Source organism: Peromyscus maniculatus, chromosome 22, assembly GCF_049852395.1.
Source record: "Peromyscus maniculatus bairdii isolate BWxNUB_F1_BW_parent chromosome 22, HU_Pman_BW_mat_3.1, whole genome shotgun sequence".
In the NCBI taxonomy this organism is placed as follows: domain Eukaryota; kingdom Metazoa; phylum Chordata; class Mammalia; order Rodentia; family Cricetidae; genus Peromyscus; species Peromyscus maniculatus.
Window position 1 is genome coordinate 48,893,724 of NC_134873.1, and position 15,435 is coordinate 48,909,158.

Here is a 15,435-nt window from a genome sequence, read left to right on the forward strand (position 1 = left end):
TGCCTAGGACGTACAAGGATCTGGATTCAGATTCCCAGCCCTGCAAAAAAAAAAAAAAAAAAAAAAAAAAACCCACCAACTTCCCCACCCCAAATGGGGGAGGAGACCAAAAGCAGTGGAAGAAGCCTCCCACCCTGGAACAGTCTGAAACTGTTACTGTGACAGGAAAGCTCTTATCTGTTTCCATCTGGGGCACTCTGTCCTCTGAGCGTTCAAATATGCACTGACAGAGACTCATGATCCAGATGCCAGTATGTGAGTGCTTGAGGTTTTATCCCAAGCACGGGGGTGGAGGAGGTTGAGTGAGATCTAACTCCTGAAAACAATAGCTACTTTTGTATTTTATTAACTGGCTAAATTTCTTAAGCACTTTCTCCCTTGAATGTGGAGAGAAATAAGCCCTGGGGATTTATGATTAATTTCAGCATACTTTAAGAGGGAAAAGCAGCGTCTGCCCATGGGTGTGGGGTGAGGGGGTGGGTGGAGGGTGGGGTAGGGGTGTGTGTGTTCAAGTAACAGGGGTATGAGCAGAGCCATTATTCATGGGACAACTGGGTCCACCCACAAGACCCCTCCAGAGTGCGCTCCCCTTGCAATCAGAGGTATCACAGCAGAGTCCACACAGGTCCAGTCTGAGGAGCATTTGAAGTTCATACCCCTGATCCCAGTGCGGCACACTGTGTGTGTGTGTGTGTGTGTGTGTGTGTGTGTGTGTGTGTGTGTGTTTGCGTGCGTGCCAGGAATAGACCTTAGTGTCTTCCTTAATTCCTCTTCACCTTAAAAACATTTTTGTAATTACACTTACTTAGTGTCTGTGCCCCACAGCTTGCATGTGGGAGTTGGAAAGGTTCTTTCCCATGAGTCCTGGAGCTCAAACTCAGGTCCTCAGCCATGGTAATAAGCTCCTTTACCCACTTACCATCTTGCTAGCCTCCACCTTATTTCCTGAGACACACTAAACCTGGAGCTCACCAGTTTGGCTAAGCTGGCTTGCGAGCAGGCTCCAGCAAGTCCACCTGTCTCCACCAGCAAGCCTTCACCACCCAGCACTGGGATAGGCACACACGACCATGCCACTGTGCCTGCTTTCTTACCTGGTGCTGGGGATCGGAAACCCAGGGCCTCATGCAGCAAGCTCTTACCCACAGCCCTCTCCAGCCTCTGAACACTGGAGTTTTGTGTTTTAATTTTACAAAGTCCTTTTTCAAAATCTTATTTTATGACATTTGGGAACATGTTTAAACTGAGCTGACATTTACTATAATGACTCAGATTTACATGCTGTACTTACATGTATTATTCAAATTAAACTACTCAGATATATAAAGAGAGGAAAAAGATTAAAATGTGTTACTTGCCAGGGAGCAAGTTATAAAGAGCTAAGGAACTCAAAGCAAATGTGTTAAATTTCTGCAGTGTGAGATTTGTTGTCTCCCTTCTGATACTTCTCTTCAATAAAAGAACCACCTAACATTTACACAATGGAGTATTACTCACCGGTAGAAAACAATGACATCATGAAATCTGCAGGCAAATGGATGGAACTAGAAAAAAATCATCCTGAGTGAGGTAACCCAGACCCAGAAAGCCAAACACGGTATGGACTCACTCACAAGTGGATATTAGATGTAAAGCAAAGGATAACCAGACTACAATCCACAGCCTTAGAGAAGCTGGGTAACAAGGAGGACCCTAAGAGGGACACATGGATCCCCCCTGGGAAGGGGAAATAGAAGAGATCCCTGGGTAAGGGGGGGGGGATATGGATAGAGGGAATAGGGGATTATGGAGAAACCTGGTGCTGGGAAAATTCCCAGGAATCCACAAGGATGACCCCAGCTTAGGCTACCATCAATAGTGGAGAGGGTACCTGAGCTGGCCTTCTCCTGTAATGAGGTTGGTGGCTGCCTAATTGTCATCATAGAACTTACATCCAGTAACTGATGGGAGCTGATGCAGAGATCCACAGCCAAGCACTGGGCCGAGCTCTGGGAGTCCAGGTAAAGAGAGGGAGGATGGATTATATGAGCAAGGGGGGTCAAGATCATGATGGGGAAACCCACAGAGACAGCTGACCCTAGCTTGTGGGAGCTCAGGGACTCTAGACCGACAGCTGGGGAGCCTGCATGGGACTGGCCTAGGCCCTCTGCATGTGGGTGACAGTTGTGTGGCTTGGCCAGTTTGTGGCCCCTAGCAGTGGGACCAGGGTCTGTCCCTGTTTGGAACCTATTCCCTATGGTGGGATGCCTCGCTCAGCCTTGACGCAGGGGGAGGAGCTGGGTCCTGTCTCAACTTGATATGCCATGCTTTGTTGACTCCCATGGGACGCCTTACCCTCTCTGAGGAGTGGATGGGGGGGTGTTAAAAAGGAGGTGGGGGGAGGGAACAGGAGGAGAGGAGGGAGGGGAAACTGGTTGGTATATAAAATAAATAAATAACTTTAATAAAAAAGAAAAAAAACCACCTAATTAACCTGTATTTATATGGCATTTATGTATGGAAGGGGGAAGTGGGGCTGGAGAGATGGCTCAGCGGTTAAGAGCACTGGCTGCTCTTCTAGAGGTCCTGAGTTCAAGTCCCAGCAACCACATGGTGGCTCACAACTGTCTGTAATGAGATCTGGCGCCCTCTTCTGGCCTGCAGGCTACACTGTCTACATAATAAATAATTTTTTTTTTTAAAGGGAGAAGTGTTGTGCTATGCTATGACTCTATCTATCAGAACGGTAAGCTGTTCTTGATTACTAAGACCATCTCAGACCAAATACAAAACATGCAGACTGATTATGGAATAAAATAAATACTCTATTTCTCTAGCTAGATTGCAGGAAAACAAAGGAACCATTTACCAATCTCCCCATAAATTTACTTAGGTGTTGGCCATCTAGCTTAGAAATCCAATTTTACCTCACAATACAATACTACATTCTGATTTTTAATTGCAAAGTATTCATTTCATAATTCCATTGTAAATTTTTATTTTTGTTGTTTTGTTTCAAGATGGAGTTTCTCTGTGTATCCCTGGCCGTCCTAGAACTTGCTCTGTAGACCAGGCTGGCCTCAAACTCCACCTGCCTCTACCTCCTGAGCACTGGGATTGAAGGCGTGTGCCACCACCGCCCGGCTATTTTTTTTTTTTTTAAAGCTATATTTATTTATGTGTGTATGAGCACATGTGCACCTGTGGAGGTCAGAAGACAACCTGTAGGGGTCAGTTCCAACCTTCCCCATGTGGGTCTTGGGAACTGAACTCATATGGTCAGGCTTGGCCCACTGAGCTTTCTTGCCAGCCTGGGGTGGGGCTTTTCTTCTCTTTAAAAAACAAGGCATTTATTGATTTTGGTGTTTTGTGTGCCTGTGTGTCTGTGTACCATCTGCATACGGTGCCCTCAGAGGCCAGAGAGAGCATCCGTTCCCCTGGAACTGCTATACAGGTGCTAGGAGCCAAGCCTGGGTCCTCTGGAAGAGCAGCCAGTGCTTTAACCATGGAGCCAGAAGCTGCTCCAGCCCAGGGGTTTTTCTTTTTTTTTTGGGGGGGGGGAGGGGAGTGGTTTTCGAGACAGGGTTTCTCTGTGTAGTCCTGGCTGTCCTGGAATTTGCTCTGTAGACCAGGCTGGCCCTGAACTCAAGCAATCCTCCTACCTCCCAAACTCTGGGGTCAAAGGGGTGCGCTACCACTGCCTGCTGGGTTCTTTTTCTTTCTTTCTTTCTTTCTTTCTTTCTTTCTTTCTTTCTTTCTTTCTTTCTTTCTTTCTTTCTTTCTTTCTTTCTTTCTTTCTTTCTTTCTTTCTTTCTTTCTTTCTTTCTTTTCTTTCCTCCCTCCCTCCCTTCCTTTCCTTTCTTCCTTCCTCTTCCCCTCTCTCTCTCTCTCTCTCTCTCTCTCTCTCTCTCTCTCTCTCTCTCTCTCTTTTTCGAGACAGGGTTTCTCTGTGTAGCTTTGCGCCTTTCCTGGAACTCACTTGGTAGCCCAGGCTGGCCTCGAACTCACAAAGATCCGGCCTGCCTCTGCCTCCCGAGTGCTGGGATTAAAGGCGTGCGCCACCACCGCCCGGCAAAAATACATTTTTAAAAAAGTCATTTGGAGAAATAACAGTTCTCTAGTTCTTCTGAAGAGTTTAGCTTCATTCATTCTGTAATGAGAGCCTTGTTGCAGTAGCAAATCAGAACTTAATACTGCGGGTGCTTTGCATATGTATGTTTTTTTATGCAAGGCAAATTAGAGACTAAAAAATATTGTTTAGTTCAAGCTCTTCAAATGTATTGAAACTAAAACACACTTAGTAATTTTGGGCAGCCTAGAGTTCCTAAAAACAACTAAAATAATATGCTGTTCATGGCGGTGTCTGGTGTGTGGGAGGCTGGAGGTATAGATGGTTGTGAGCCACCTGGACATCGGTTTTGGGAATTGAACCCAGGAAGAGCAGCAAGTGCTCTTAACTGCTGAGCCATCTTCCACCCAGAGTAAAGAGTCTTTTTTTTTTTTTTTTTTAATACAAGTCTTTATTGCCCCCGAAGACCCCCCAAACTGTACTTACATTCAGGATCTTGTTTCTGGAGCTGGGTAACTCAGGTCTCACTCATCAGCCTGCTGCGCTGTTCCCTTTTCAGACACACAGATACCATCCAAAAACTTTCTCATATCCTTGTCTTTAGCTTTTGTGGCTTGCTGAATCAGAGCCACTGAATTTGAAACAAGTTCAATATCATTTCCTTCAAGGATTAATTCATCCTTCTGGGCTGGAGAGACAGAACAAGCAATACCTGTCCTCATCCGAACCCTGCAGATCTATTTTTCACCCAAGAAATTTCAGATTTCAACCAAAGACCCATTCTCCTGAATAACGACGTTGATGGGAAGTGGGCACACAGACCTCCTCTTGTAGGGGAAGCCCAGTGTAACACCCCTGATCATGTTCTGAACGTGACTGCAGATGGTGCGGACAGTGGCCACTTCCTTTCTTCTTCCCGAGGAGACTCAGCTCTCCATTGCCGTGATGGAAGTCCCTCCGGAGGGTTCCTCTGGGGTCCTTCACACTGACTGTGCCCCCCTTCGGAGTGGTGTCCACATTTTCTGGAATGTCGACAGTCTGACTGCTGAGGATGGTCTTCATTCTCACCGTAGATGGGGTAAAAAGAGCAAGTCAAGAGTCTTAAATATAGAAGTTAGGCAATGAAAACATGAGGGTCGTCCTGCTTTTAATGGGTCTTGTGGAGGAGGCCAGCTTGCATTTTAGTACCCTCGCAGAATTAACTTGCTTTTATAATTTTTCTCCCTTTTTAAAAAAATTATTTTATTTTTATGTGCATTGGTGTTTTGTCTGCATGTGTGTCTGTGTGAGGGTGTCAGATCCCTTGGAACTGGAGTTACAGTTATGAGCTGTCATGTGGGTGCTGGGAATTGAACCTGGGTCCTCTGGAAGAGCAGCCAGTGCTCTTAACCACTGAGCCATCTCTCCAGCCCTATTTTTCTCTCTGAAGACAGGATTTTACTTCTTCTTAAAAAGCTGATCTTGCCGGGCGGTGGTGGCGCACGCCTTTAATCCCAGCACTCGGGAGGCAGAGGCAGGCGGATCTCTGTGAGTTCGAGGCCAGCCTGGGCTACCAAGTGAGTTCCAGGAAAGGCGCAAAGCTACACAGAGAAACCCTGTCTCGAAAAACCAAAAAAAAAAAAAAAAAAAAAAAAAAAAAAAAAAAAAAAAAAAAGCTGATCTTTTAGGAACAAAAATAAAAACCTCTTACAAATAAGTTTACTCCACAAACAGGTCTAAAATGAAATTTTTATTTTTCTTACATGATTTCTTTCTCATTTGAGTTCTCTCAGGTAAGTCTTTATTATGATGGGAAAATCAAACGAAACATTTCTCCTCATGCCCAATTAAAAAAAAAAACAGGAGAAAAGAAGTATCAATCATGTATAGACAATGCGTAATAAAAAGTAGGAGAAGAAGAGTACATAGGTTAAGACAGAACCTTGTCTTAAACATTCACGTTTGAGTTATGAGGTGAATTTCATTCAGTTTGGTACAGTCACAAAGAGGCAAGCTGGGTTTTAGACTGTCCTACACCGACGCTCCAAATTGTGCCGGGAGTGTCCCCACGGTCTCAGAAACAGCACACGTGGAAGATGTCTCCGCTTGTGGAGCCTCGGCTGGCTCAGCGCTCAGGCTCTGTGCCCCCGCCTCCCCAGGGCCAGCCCCAGGCCAGGTCCCGTCCGAGGTAGAAGTGCTCCTGTGACTTGCAGGGGAACAAGGTGGCGAAGGGCGGGCACCCCAGGCCCAGCAGTTTCTACTGTGTGGTGACAAGCTTCACAATCATGCTGATAATCCGAGACCCCCGAGGACACGTGCTCAGGTCCATGCTCGGGTTCTTGATTTTATCCTGCAGCAGCTGGTCAAGTTCACAGCGAAGTTCCTTTACCAGTTCAGCTATCTACAACGAAAGCTGCGGTATTAGCCGTGCTGGGAGCAGAGAGGAAGGTTTTCATAGAGAAATACCCAGTTATGATTACTGTGACTTAAGATTTCTGACATTATTTCAGAACACATTATCACTCTGCCACATACTAAGGAGGCCTATTATAAACATACCTATTTGTTATTATTTTGTCTCTGTCACATCATTTATTATTTGTTTAGAGAGAAGCTCTTGCTATGTAGTCGGCTGGCCTGGGACTTTGGTGCTCTCACCCCGGCCTGTGAGTGCTGGGGCCACAGTGTGTTGCCATAGTCCAGCTTGTTGACCTTGTGTCTGTGTATCCATGTGCACGCACACGCGGGTGTGCACGTGGCAATCTGAATTCAGGTCCTCACGCTCACAGAGAAAGGGCTTTACTGGTGTGCCACCTCTCCAGCCTTGCTGGGCTTTTGAGAGAGTCTCACACTGTAGCTCAGGCTGTGGCCTCGAACTCACAAATTTTCCAGCTCCTCCTAAATGCTGGGATTCCAGGTGTGACTCTATGTTCAGGGAGAGCTTTTTTTTTTATTTTATTTTATGTGTATTGGTGTTTTGTCTGCATGTATGTCTGTGTGAAGGTGTTGGATCCCCTGGAAGTGGAGTTGTCTATAGACAGTTGTGAGCTGCCATGTGGGTGCTGGGAATTGAACCCTGGTTCTCTGGAAGAGAAGCCAGTGCTCTTAAGCACCCAGCCATCTTTCCAGTCCCAGTGGGAGCTTCTTAAAAACCATGTGTGTAATTTTTTATTTGGTGTGTTTGTGTGTGCCTGCACGTGAAGGTCAGAACAACCTGAGGAAGTCCGTTTTCTCCTCCTCCTAAGTGGGTTCTGAGGATTAACTCCAGTTGTTAGGTTCGGCTGCAAGCACCTTACGGCTAAGCCACCATTTTCTCTTTGGTTTTTACTTTTGAACAAGATCTTATATAGCTCAGGCTAGCCTCATACTTATAAAGCTGAGGTTGGTCAAGAGCTCCTGATACCTCTTATTTGGGGACTATAGGTGTTACTATGATGCAAGGGCTTTTGTTTTGTTTTAGCTAGGGTCTCACTATGTGACCTTGAACTCACTATGTATCCTAGGATGGCCACACACTCAAAATGAATCACTCACCTCGGCATACAAGTGCTGGGATTATAAACACATGCCGCCACCCCCCCCCACCCCCCCTTAGGAGGGAAGCTTTAATGGTGGCATGGAGATTCGTGTCCTCTTTGGGATGGCAGGTTGTGCAGATGTGAAGTCAGGATCTGCGGCAGCCATCTCGCTCACACGAGCAGAGGGGGCCTTTATTGTCCCTGGGCTGCTGCTGCTGCTGCACCAAACCAGCCTTGCCGGCCCCTTGCTTTAGGATAGCCACTAGTCACATGTGGTCACATGTGGTCATTTAATAAGCACATAAACTTATTAAATGCACACCTGTCTTTGAACACTTCATATGAAAAGAGAGTATAAAATAACCCAGTATTTTTTATATTGATTACATGTTGAAATTAAAACATGCTGGGTATATTAGGTTAATAAAATACATAAAGATTAATTTCACCTATTTTCTTTCACTTTTTGGGTAGTACTGGGGTATTATATATAAAGCCTTATACATGCTGACTGCATACTTTACCACTGAGGTATATTCTCAGGCTTTTTTCTTTTTTTTAAAGATAAGGTCTTACTACGTTGCCTAGGCTAGTCTTAAGTACCTGGCTCAACTGATACTCTTGCCTCAGGTTCTTCGGTGACTGGGACTATGGCTCTACATAGTTCCTTTCATTGTATTTAATTAATTAGTTTATTATTTATTGCTTTATTTTTGCGGTACTGGAGATTAAACCCAGGGCCTACCAATGAGCTATACAGCCTGACCATTTTTTTTTCATGGTAATGGAAAGATCAGGGTGATTTTTATCTGCTTATTGTGTAACATTAAGAAGGTTCCAACACCCTTTATTGATTCTGCTTTTGTTGGTTTTGTTTTGGAAGCAAGGCTTTGCTATATAATTCTAGTTGTTCCCAAACTCACAAATACTTGAGACTCTGACCTTAAACCTTTACATCAATTCTAACCCACCCCGGGTGTCCCTGCCCTGGGTGTTCCTGGCACTATTATTAGGGTCCTTCTCTGCTTCAGGTTGGCTCCACTCTTGCCGTCCACCAGTTCAGTTGTTCTTGGTCCTGAAAGAATGGCTTCATTTCACATCACCAAGGCTCTTCCTGACCTAAGCCTTTACACAGATTAGCTATTCCTTTACCTGATGGGAAGCAGCTACAAACCGGATCCAGCCATCATCCAGGGAGACGACGAACGCTCCCCGCTGAAGCTGCACGTTCACCTGGCCTCCCCCGAACAGGACCAGGGGGTACACAGACACCATGCTGCAGTCTCGGATGAACACCCGGCTGGTTTTGATTTTCTCGTGGTACAACAGGTAGGGGCTGTCGAAGTGTCTGGCCTGTAACAGAAAGCCTCAGGTGACGATGATTCCCACCAGTCCTGTGGGTCTCAGTGCTGCCAATAAGGACTCCTGATTACTTTTCCTCTGGGCTTCATGTTTTTATGTGTGACTACCTACCAGACTATCCATTTAGACATCGAATGAGCACCTAACACTTTGCAAACACCTCACTGTTAGGGCAGGGATGCAGCTCGGTGATGGGGCATTTGCCTAGCATTCACAAGGCCTTGGGTTCAATCCCTAGTACCCCAGAAAACAAAGAAACAACTTCTCTTGGGGTCCAGAAGATGTTTTCAAAAATAAATTTTTAAACCATTTTTATTTATTTGTCTGTGTGGACACGTGTGTGCATGCATGTACCACAGCACACATGTAAAGGTCAGACAACTTGCAGGACTCAGTTCTCTTCTCCTGTCGGGGACCCAGGGACAGAGAACTCAGGCTGTCAGGTTTGGCATCAAACACCTTTACCTGTTGGTCTATCTCACCAGCCCCCAAATTTTTAACTGAACCCTAAAGTAAAATTGTATGTATTTATGGGGCCTTTTGTGATGTTATGATAGGTGTATACATGATATAATGTTTAAATTTTTTTAGATTTATTCATTTTATTTTTATGTGTGAGTGTTTTGCCTGAATGTATGTGTGTCTAGGGAGGTCAGAAGAGGGCATCTGGTCCCTTGGAACTAGAGCTATGAACAGTTGTGAACCATCATGTGGGTGTTGGGAACTGAACCTGTGTCCTCTGCAAACTAACACCTAAAAGAATCCTTGATTCTTTCTCTCCACAGCTCCTCACCTCCACTTGCCCCTGTGTGTAAGGGTCAGTTCTCCCCAGTTGCATCTGGATCACTGTCAAGTCCTGCCAGCTGTGTGTTTAAAGTACAGAGGAGCCACGACCTCACGGTGAACCATGACCTTCACTGGACCACTGCAGGGCTTCTTTCTTCCTCACACTGCTGCTAATTCTTTCCACATCTTTATAGCCTCTTTCCACAGCAGCCTCAGTGATCGTTCAGTTATGGCCAGAACACTCCACTAGTTCGCCAAAGGATGCAGATCTAGATTCCCTGCCATGGCCTACAGGGTGTGACACGACCCACCCTGCCCATCTGTCCCTGCACACCTCGTGTCCCTGCCACCTTGACCAGACATCCCACTGAACTCTAGGATCTGGTGCCTTCCTGCAGATCCTGCAGCATCCCAAACCTACTCTGACCTCCGGGTCTCGGGCACTTATTTCCTGGACTGGAACGTTCTCTCTTTAGAGATCTGTAGGGCTCGCTTTTCATTCACGACCTGACTGTTTTCGACTCCGAGTTCTTCCCAGACTGCCCTGTAGAAAAGGGCCCCTCTCTGTCTTGCTTCCTGCCTTGCTGACCTTCTTCTCTAGGGCACTTGCCACTGACCAGTACTGGCTCATTTCCCACCTTCTCCCCAGCTACACCAAGCCGCTTGAGGGAGGACCCTGCTCACTTACTGTCCTTCATGGCCTCCAACGGCGCCCAGCACAGAGCTGGGACTAGCAGGTACTACATGGAGGCGTGAGTGACGGTCTGCCGTGGGGCTGACTGAAAAGAGGCTGAGGCTAGCTCAGGCGTCTGCTGTCTAAAGTCAGAGACAGGAAGAGCGGGTGACCCCCTGGCCCTCTGGCTCCTCTGAGTTCGAGGAGAACCTTCTCATGGTTTACTTTCCTCAATAGCAGCATGAGGCTGACCTCACTCCACCTCCTCCTTTTGTTGTGTTTTGTGTTGAGACAGGGTCTCACTGTGCAGCTCTGGTTGTCCTGGATCTCACTCTGTAGCCCAGGCTGGCCTTGAACTCACAGAGATCCACCTGCCTCTGCCTCCCGAGTGCTGGGATTAAGGCGTGCGCCACTATGCCTGGCTCTCTCTTCCTCTGTTCTTTCCTCTTTTCCTCCATCTCTCCTGAAAGCTTCGTTGGGCATCTACTTTCAGCCATACAACACGCTAGACTCTGGAAATGTAAAGAGGCATCAATTCCTATCTCCAGGGGCTTTACAATTCCAGGACAGAGTAATGGCGTAAGAAATGTGCACAAATTCATGCTCAATGGCAGTGGAACAGCGGAGGGAGAGGAATTTAGAGGGAAAGAGACACTAAGGAGGGGCTGGAGGGATGGCTCAGGGGTTAAGAGCACTGGCTGTTTTTCCAAAGGTCCTGAGTTCGGTACCCAGCAACCACGCGGTGGCTCACAACCATCTGTAATGAGATCTGGTGCCCTCTTCTGGCGGTAGGCATACTGTAGACGTAATAAATAAACAAATCCCTTTTTAAGGACACACTAAGGAAAGTCTGTTCACTTTAAGAAGTGCAGAAGGCTGAACACAGGGCCTTGCCATACCAGGCAGGCGCTCTATCACTGAGCTACACCCCCAGCCAGGAAATGATTCTTAGTGGAGCTGTCAGGGTAAGCAGGGGCTTCCTGGGGCATGAGACTGTCACTCTGGGGACAGGAGCAGCATGTCTTCTTACAGGACACCAGGCAGTTGGTGTGGGAGGAACACTGTTTCACTGTATGCACTGCTGCAGCATACAGGATGGCAGAGGAAGTTGAAAGGGTATATAGGGGCTGGTTTGGTCGGCCACGGAAGAGTCACGAGCGGAAGAGTCACGAGCGGAAGAGTCACGAGCCGTGGTTACCAGAGTTAGCACGGGCTTTATTAGAGAGAAGGGGGATAGACAGAAGAAGTCAGGCCTGGCAGAGAGGAGACAGAAAGTGAGGGGTGCAGAGAGAGGCGCAGAGAGAGAGAGAGCGTGGGGGTGCATGTCTGGCTTTTAGGCTGGGACGCAGTCGCCCACTGATGATGTAATAAGGCGCCAGAGGAGATCCCAGCTACGAATATACAGAATCCTTACAGAAGTGGGGTTTTTTTTATAAAGATTTATTTATTATGTCTGCCTGCAGGCCAAGAAGAGGGCGCCAGATCTCATTACAGATGGTTGTGAGCTACCATGAGGTTGCTGGGAATTGATCTCAGGACCTCTGGAAGAGCAGTTAGTGCTTTTAACCACTGAGCCATCTCTCCAGCCCAGAAGTGGGTTTTGAGGGGCCAGGGACCAGATGTGAAGGGTCAAGTGCGAGTCTACAGTAGACTCATTGTATGAATATTTAAGAAAAGATAGAAATATTCCAAAGAGTAATGAGGAAGGCTGGAGAGAGTTCCAGAGACTATTACAGCACTCTGGGCATGAGGCAGAGTTTGGGATTGGCACTGAGGAAGTGGCAGTGGGGGTGAGAAGAGGCAGATGTGGCACTGCCTGGACTTGGTGACCAACTGAATCAGTATGAAGGAAAGCGCAGAAGTCTTCACGACACCAGGTTCTGATTCAGATGGTGGCATTTACCAGGACAGGTACGCACAGAGAGAATGGTGGACAGGGAGATGATGGGTTTGATCTTCGGTGACTTACGTTAGCTGCTGTTTTCTAGAAGCAAAGCTCAGAAAATGCTGAGCTCTGGATAGACTTAGGGTCAGTGTACAGGGGACAGCTGAGATCATGATGGCATGCCCTGGGAGGGTCAAGGAGCAGATATACTCTATTCTGAGAAAAGTAGAGGAAGGCACACCCCTGCCTCAGAGCAGAGGAAGGGGACCTGGTAAAGGATGAGGACCTGGTAAAGGATGGTGACCGGGACAGGAGGGACTGGTAAAGGAGACGGTGACCGGGACAGGAGGACTGGTAAAGGAGACGGTGACCAGGACAGGAGGACTGGTAAAGGAGACGGTGACCAGGACAGGGGGGACTGGTAAAGGAGACAGTGACCAGGACAGGGGGGACTGGTAAAGGAGACGGTGACCGGGACAGGACTGGTAAAGGAGACGGTGACCGGGACAGGAGGGGTATTTCAGGAGCAAAGGGAGCACTGTTTCAAGAGGACGGAAGTTAGCAATGTCACATGGGAAGCAAGTGCGCTAGACTGACACCCAGACCACTGCGGCACGCATGGGCTGAGCCCATGGAGAGAGCTGTAGTCTCCCAGCAGCACCTGAAGGAAGGATGGAGCTAACGGGCTGAAAAAACACGCTGAGGATGTAATTAGCTCATGACTTCTTAAACCAATTCATGTGAGAGCAGGAACGAGCACTTTTTGTATACAGTAGACGGTTCTCAACATGGACCGCCTTTCCAAAAACAATTTGTCAGTCTATTTATACAGCTCCAACCTTCTCTAAATCCACGTGCTGCTGGGGACACTACAAGTCACGGAATAGGGCTCGTGTGCTTTGGAACCCGCGTTTCTCATCCGAGGGTGTGCGTAGGAAAGATTCTAGACACCGCATTCTGACCTGATAGTTCACCGAGGAAGGGTGAATGTGCACATAGCCGTCATTCTTCGTAACGAACTTCAATTCGGCTGACTTCGGCTGCAGTCTAACCACTCCAGAACTGGTCTTCTGGAACTTTCCTTCTGGGGTCTTGACCTGTACAACAAGTATTTATAAAAGTAGATAGGCTTATTTTCTTTCTTTCTTTTTTTTTTAAAGATTTATTTATTTATTATGTATACAGTGTTCTGTCTGCATGTATCCCTGCAGGACAGAAGAGGGCGCCAGATCCCATTACAGATGGTTGTGAGCCACCATGTGGTTGCTGGGAATTGAACTCAGGACCTCTGGAAGAGCAGTCAGTGTTCTTAACCTCTGAGCCATCTCTCCAGCCCCAGATAGGCTTATTTTCACTGCAGGTCTTGTCCTTTGGCACAAACAAGTTTTGTCTGAATAGTTTTTATTTCTTTTTCTGTTTCATTTTTTTTTTTCAAGGCAGGGTCTCACAGTACAGCCCAGGTTAGCCTGGAACTTACTATGTAGCCTTGGTTGGCCTCCAACTGTGATCCTCCTGTCTCATCTCTCCAGTGCTGGTGTGTGTGTGTGTGTGTGTGTGTGTGTGTGTGTGTGTGTGTGTGTGTGTGTGTGTGTGTATGTAGGCACGCACACCAATGTGGAGGTCAGAGAACAGCTTGCATGAGCTGGTTTTCTCCTCCCACATGTAGGCCCCTGGGATTAACTCGGGCAGCAGACTCCAAGGGCAGCGCCTTTCCCCACTGATCCTGAGCCATCTCTGGCCCAGGGCTGTTGCATAGCTTGCTTTTTTTTTTCTTTCTCTGAGACAAGGTTTCTTTGACTGTCCTAAACTTGGGCACTTTTTGTGTGTGCATGGTAGGTTCGCTTACATCCTCAACTGGGAATGAATGAATTGGGAAACCCTGTGGTCTGTGCGTATCTCTTGAAGATGACTAATGAGCATATTTTAAATTTATCCTTTTATACTCATAAAACAAGACATAGGAAGGGTCAGGAAGAGTGTTCTGTTACCTGCACTACATTTGGATACAGAGCAGCACACAGCACTGCTGATATCAGCTTGGGGTTTTCGGCATTGGTGTTTGCCTAGGAGAAAAACACAGCGTTATCCACACGAGATGTTTGAGCAGGTAATGTGTCTGCCGCCATAGTTCTTTCTTTTTGCTTTGTGACCAAGGGTCTCACTATGTAGCCCTGGCTGGCCTGAAACTCACTATATAGACCAGGCTGGCCCTGAACTCACAGAGATCTATTTGCACCACCATGGCTAGCCATCATATTTCATTTGATGTCTATCTTAAGACAAAAAAGTATCTTCCTATCAATTATAAAATTTCTTTCTAAGCAGAAAATAAGTCTCCCAGACCACAGCCATACAGAACGTATCTTAAAGAGCCCACGATGATTCTAGATGCATGCAGAGCAGTTATGAAGCCTGGGTTCTTGCTGTGATGTGGTTAGGGGCCCTCCATAGAGCCAAGGTGAAACCGGCACCAAGCCCCGAGGCTCCCGGCACAATCTAAGTGATCTTCCCGTACAGGTTTAAACAGACAAACGCAGGCACTGTTGACAGCATCACGGAGAGGAAGGGTCTGGTATGTGCGACAGTCAGACTCTTGCAAATACTAATTGCTTTTAGAACAAAGGACCTTAAGTTCATCTGGAAGAAGTTCTCTTTCTGTAATTACACCCAAGACGTTGTTGGAAAAGGCTGGCCTGCTCTGAGGAAGCCTTACCAGACTCCACCGTTAACTACAGAATCATCCAGAGAAGTGTGAAATTTAAAGACAAAACAATGTTGACAGCCAACAGGAAGACTCCCGATCTCATTCATATTAGCTGACACAGTTGTGGGCAGGGGAAAACCAAGAAGAGTGCCACTAGCCCCTGCCCACTGGGCTGAAGTGAAGAGCGGCCATATTTCAGTCACACGCTAGTGGAACTGAAGGGGAACAAGAAAGACAACGTGCACTCATTCTTTACCTCTTCTCCTGTGGCATCCAGGACACCATCTCCTCCTTGGGCCCTTTTTTCAATGTCCCTTGCCCTGAGTCCCTCTTTCACAAACCCGATGTCGGACAACAGTTCAGTGAACTGCCGTTTGAGGCTGGCCATTTCCTGAGGGGAGGGACAGACTTTTCAAAGACGCGTCAAGGGTGACTGGTTCAAAACGCGTCACATCAGGGGTGCGCAATGAGTGCAGACAG

The 15,435-nt window shown here is 47.1% G+C and overlaps 1 protein-coding gene and 1 pseudogene across 2 annotated transcripts in view; both read right to left on the bottom strand.

The window, feature by feature from the left end:
• Nucleotides 1-4,514: 4,514 nt before the first annotated feature.
• On the bottom strand, nucleotides 4,515-5,238 carry LOC102903235 (large ribosomal subunit protein uL6 pseudogene; annotated as a pseudogene).
• Nucleotides 5,239-5,762: 524 nt separating this feature from the next.
• Nucleotides 5,763-15,435, bottom strand: part of Dhx57 (DExH-box helicase 57) — a 51,984-nt gene continuing 42,311 nt past the window's right edge. For both annotated transcript variants that reach the window (XM_006988358.3, XM_016006813.3), the window contains exons 20-24: nucleotides 15,212-15,346; nucleotides 14,240-14,314; nucleotides 13,214-13,348; nucleotides 8,698-8,898; nucleotides 5,763-6,428 (exon numbers count right to left, since the gene is read on the bottom strand). In XM_006988358.3, coding sequence (XP_006988420.1) covers nucleotides 6,285-6,428; nucleotides 8,698-8,898; nucleotides 13,214-13,348; nucleotides 14,240-14,314; nucleotides 15,212-15,346 — 690 coding nt within the window. In that variant the 3' untranslated portion in view covers nucleotides 5,763-6,284. The remainder of the gene's footprint in view (nucleotides 6,429-8,697; nucleotides 8,899-13,213; nucleotides 13,349-14,239; nucleotides 14,315-15,211; nucleotides 15,347-15,435) is intronic.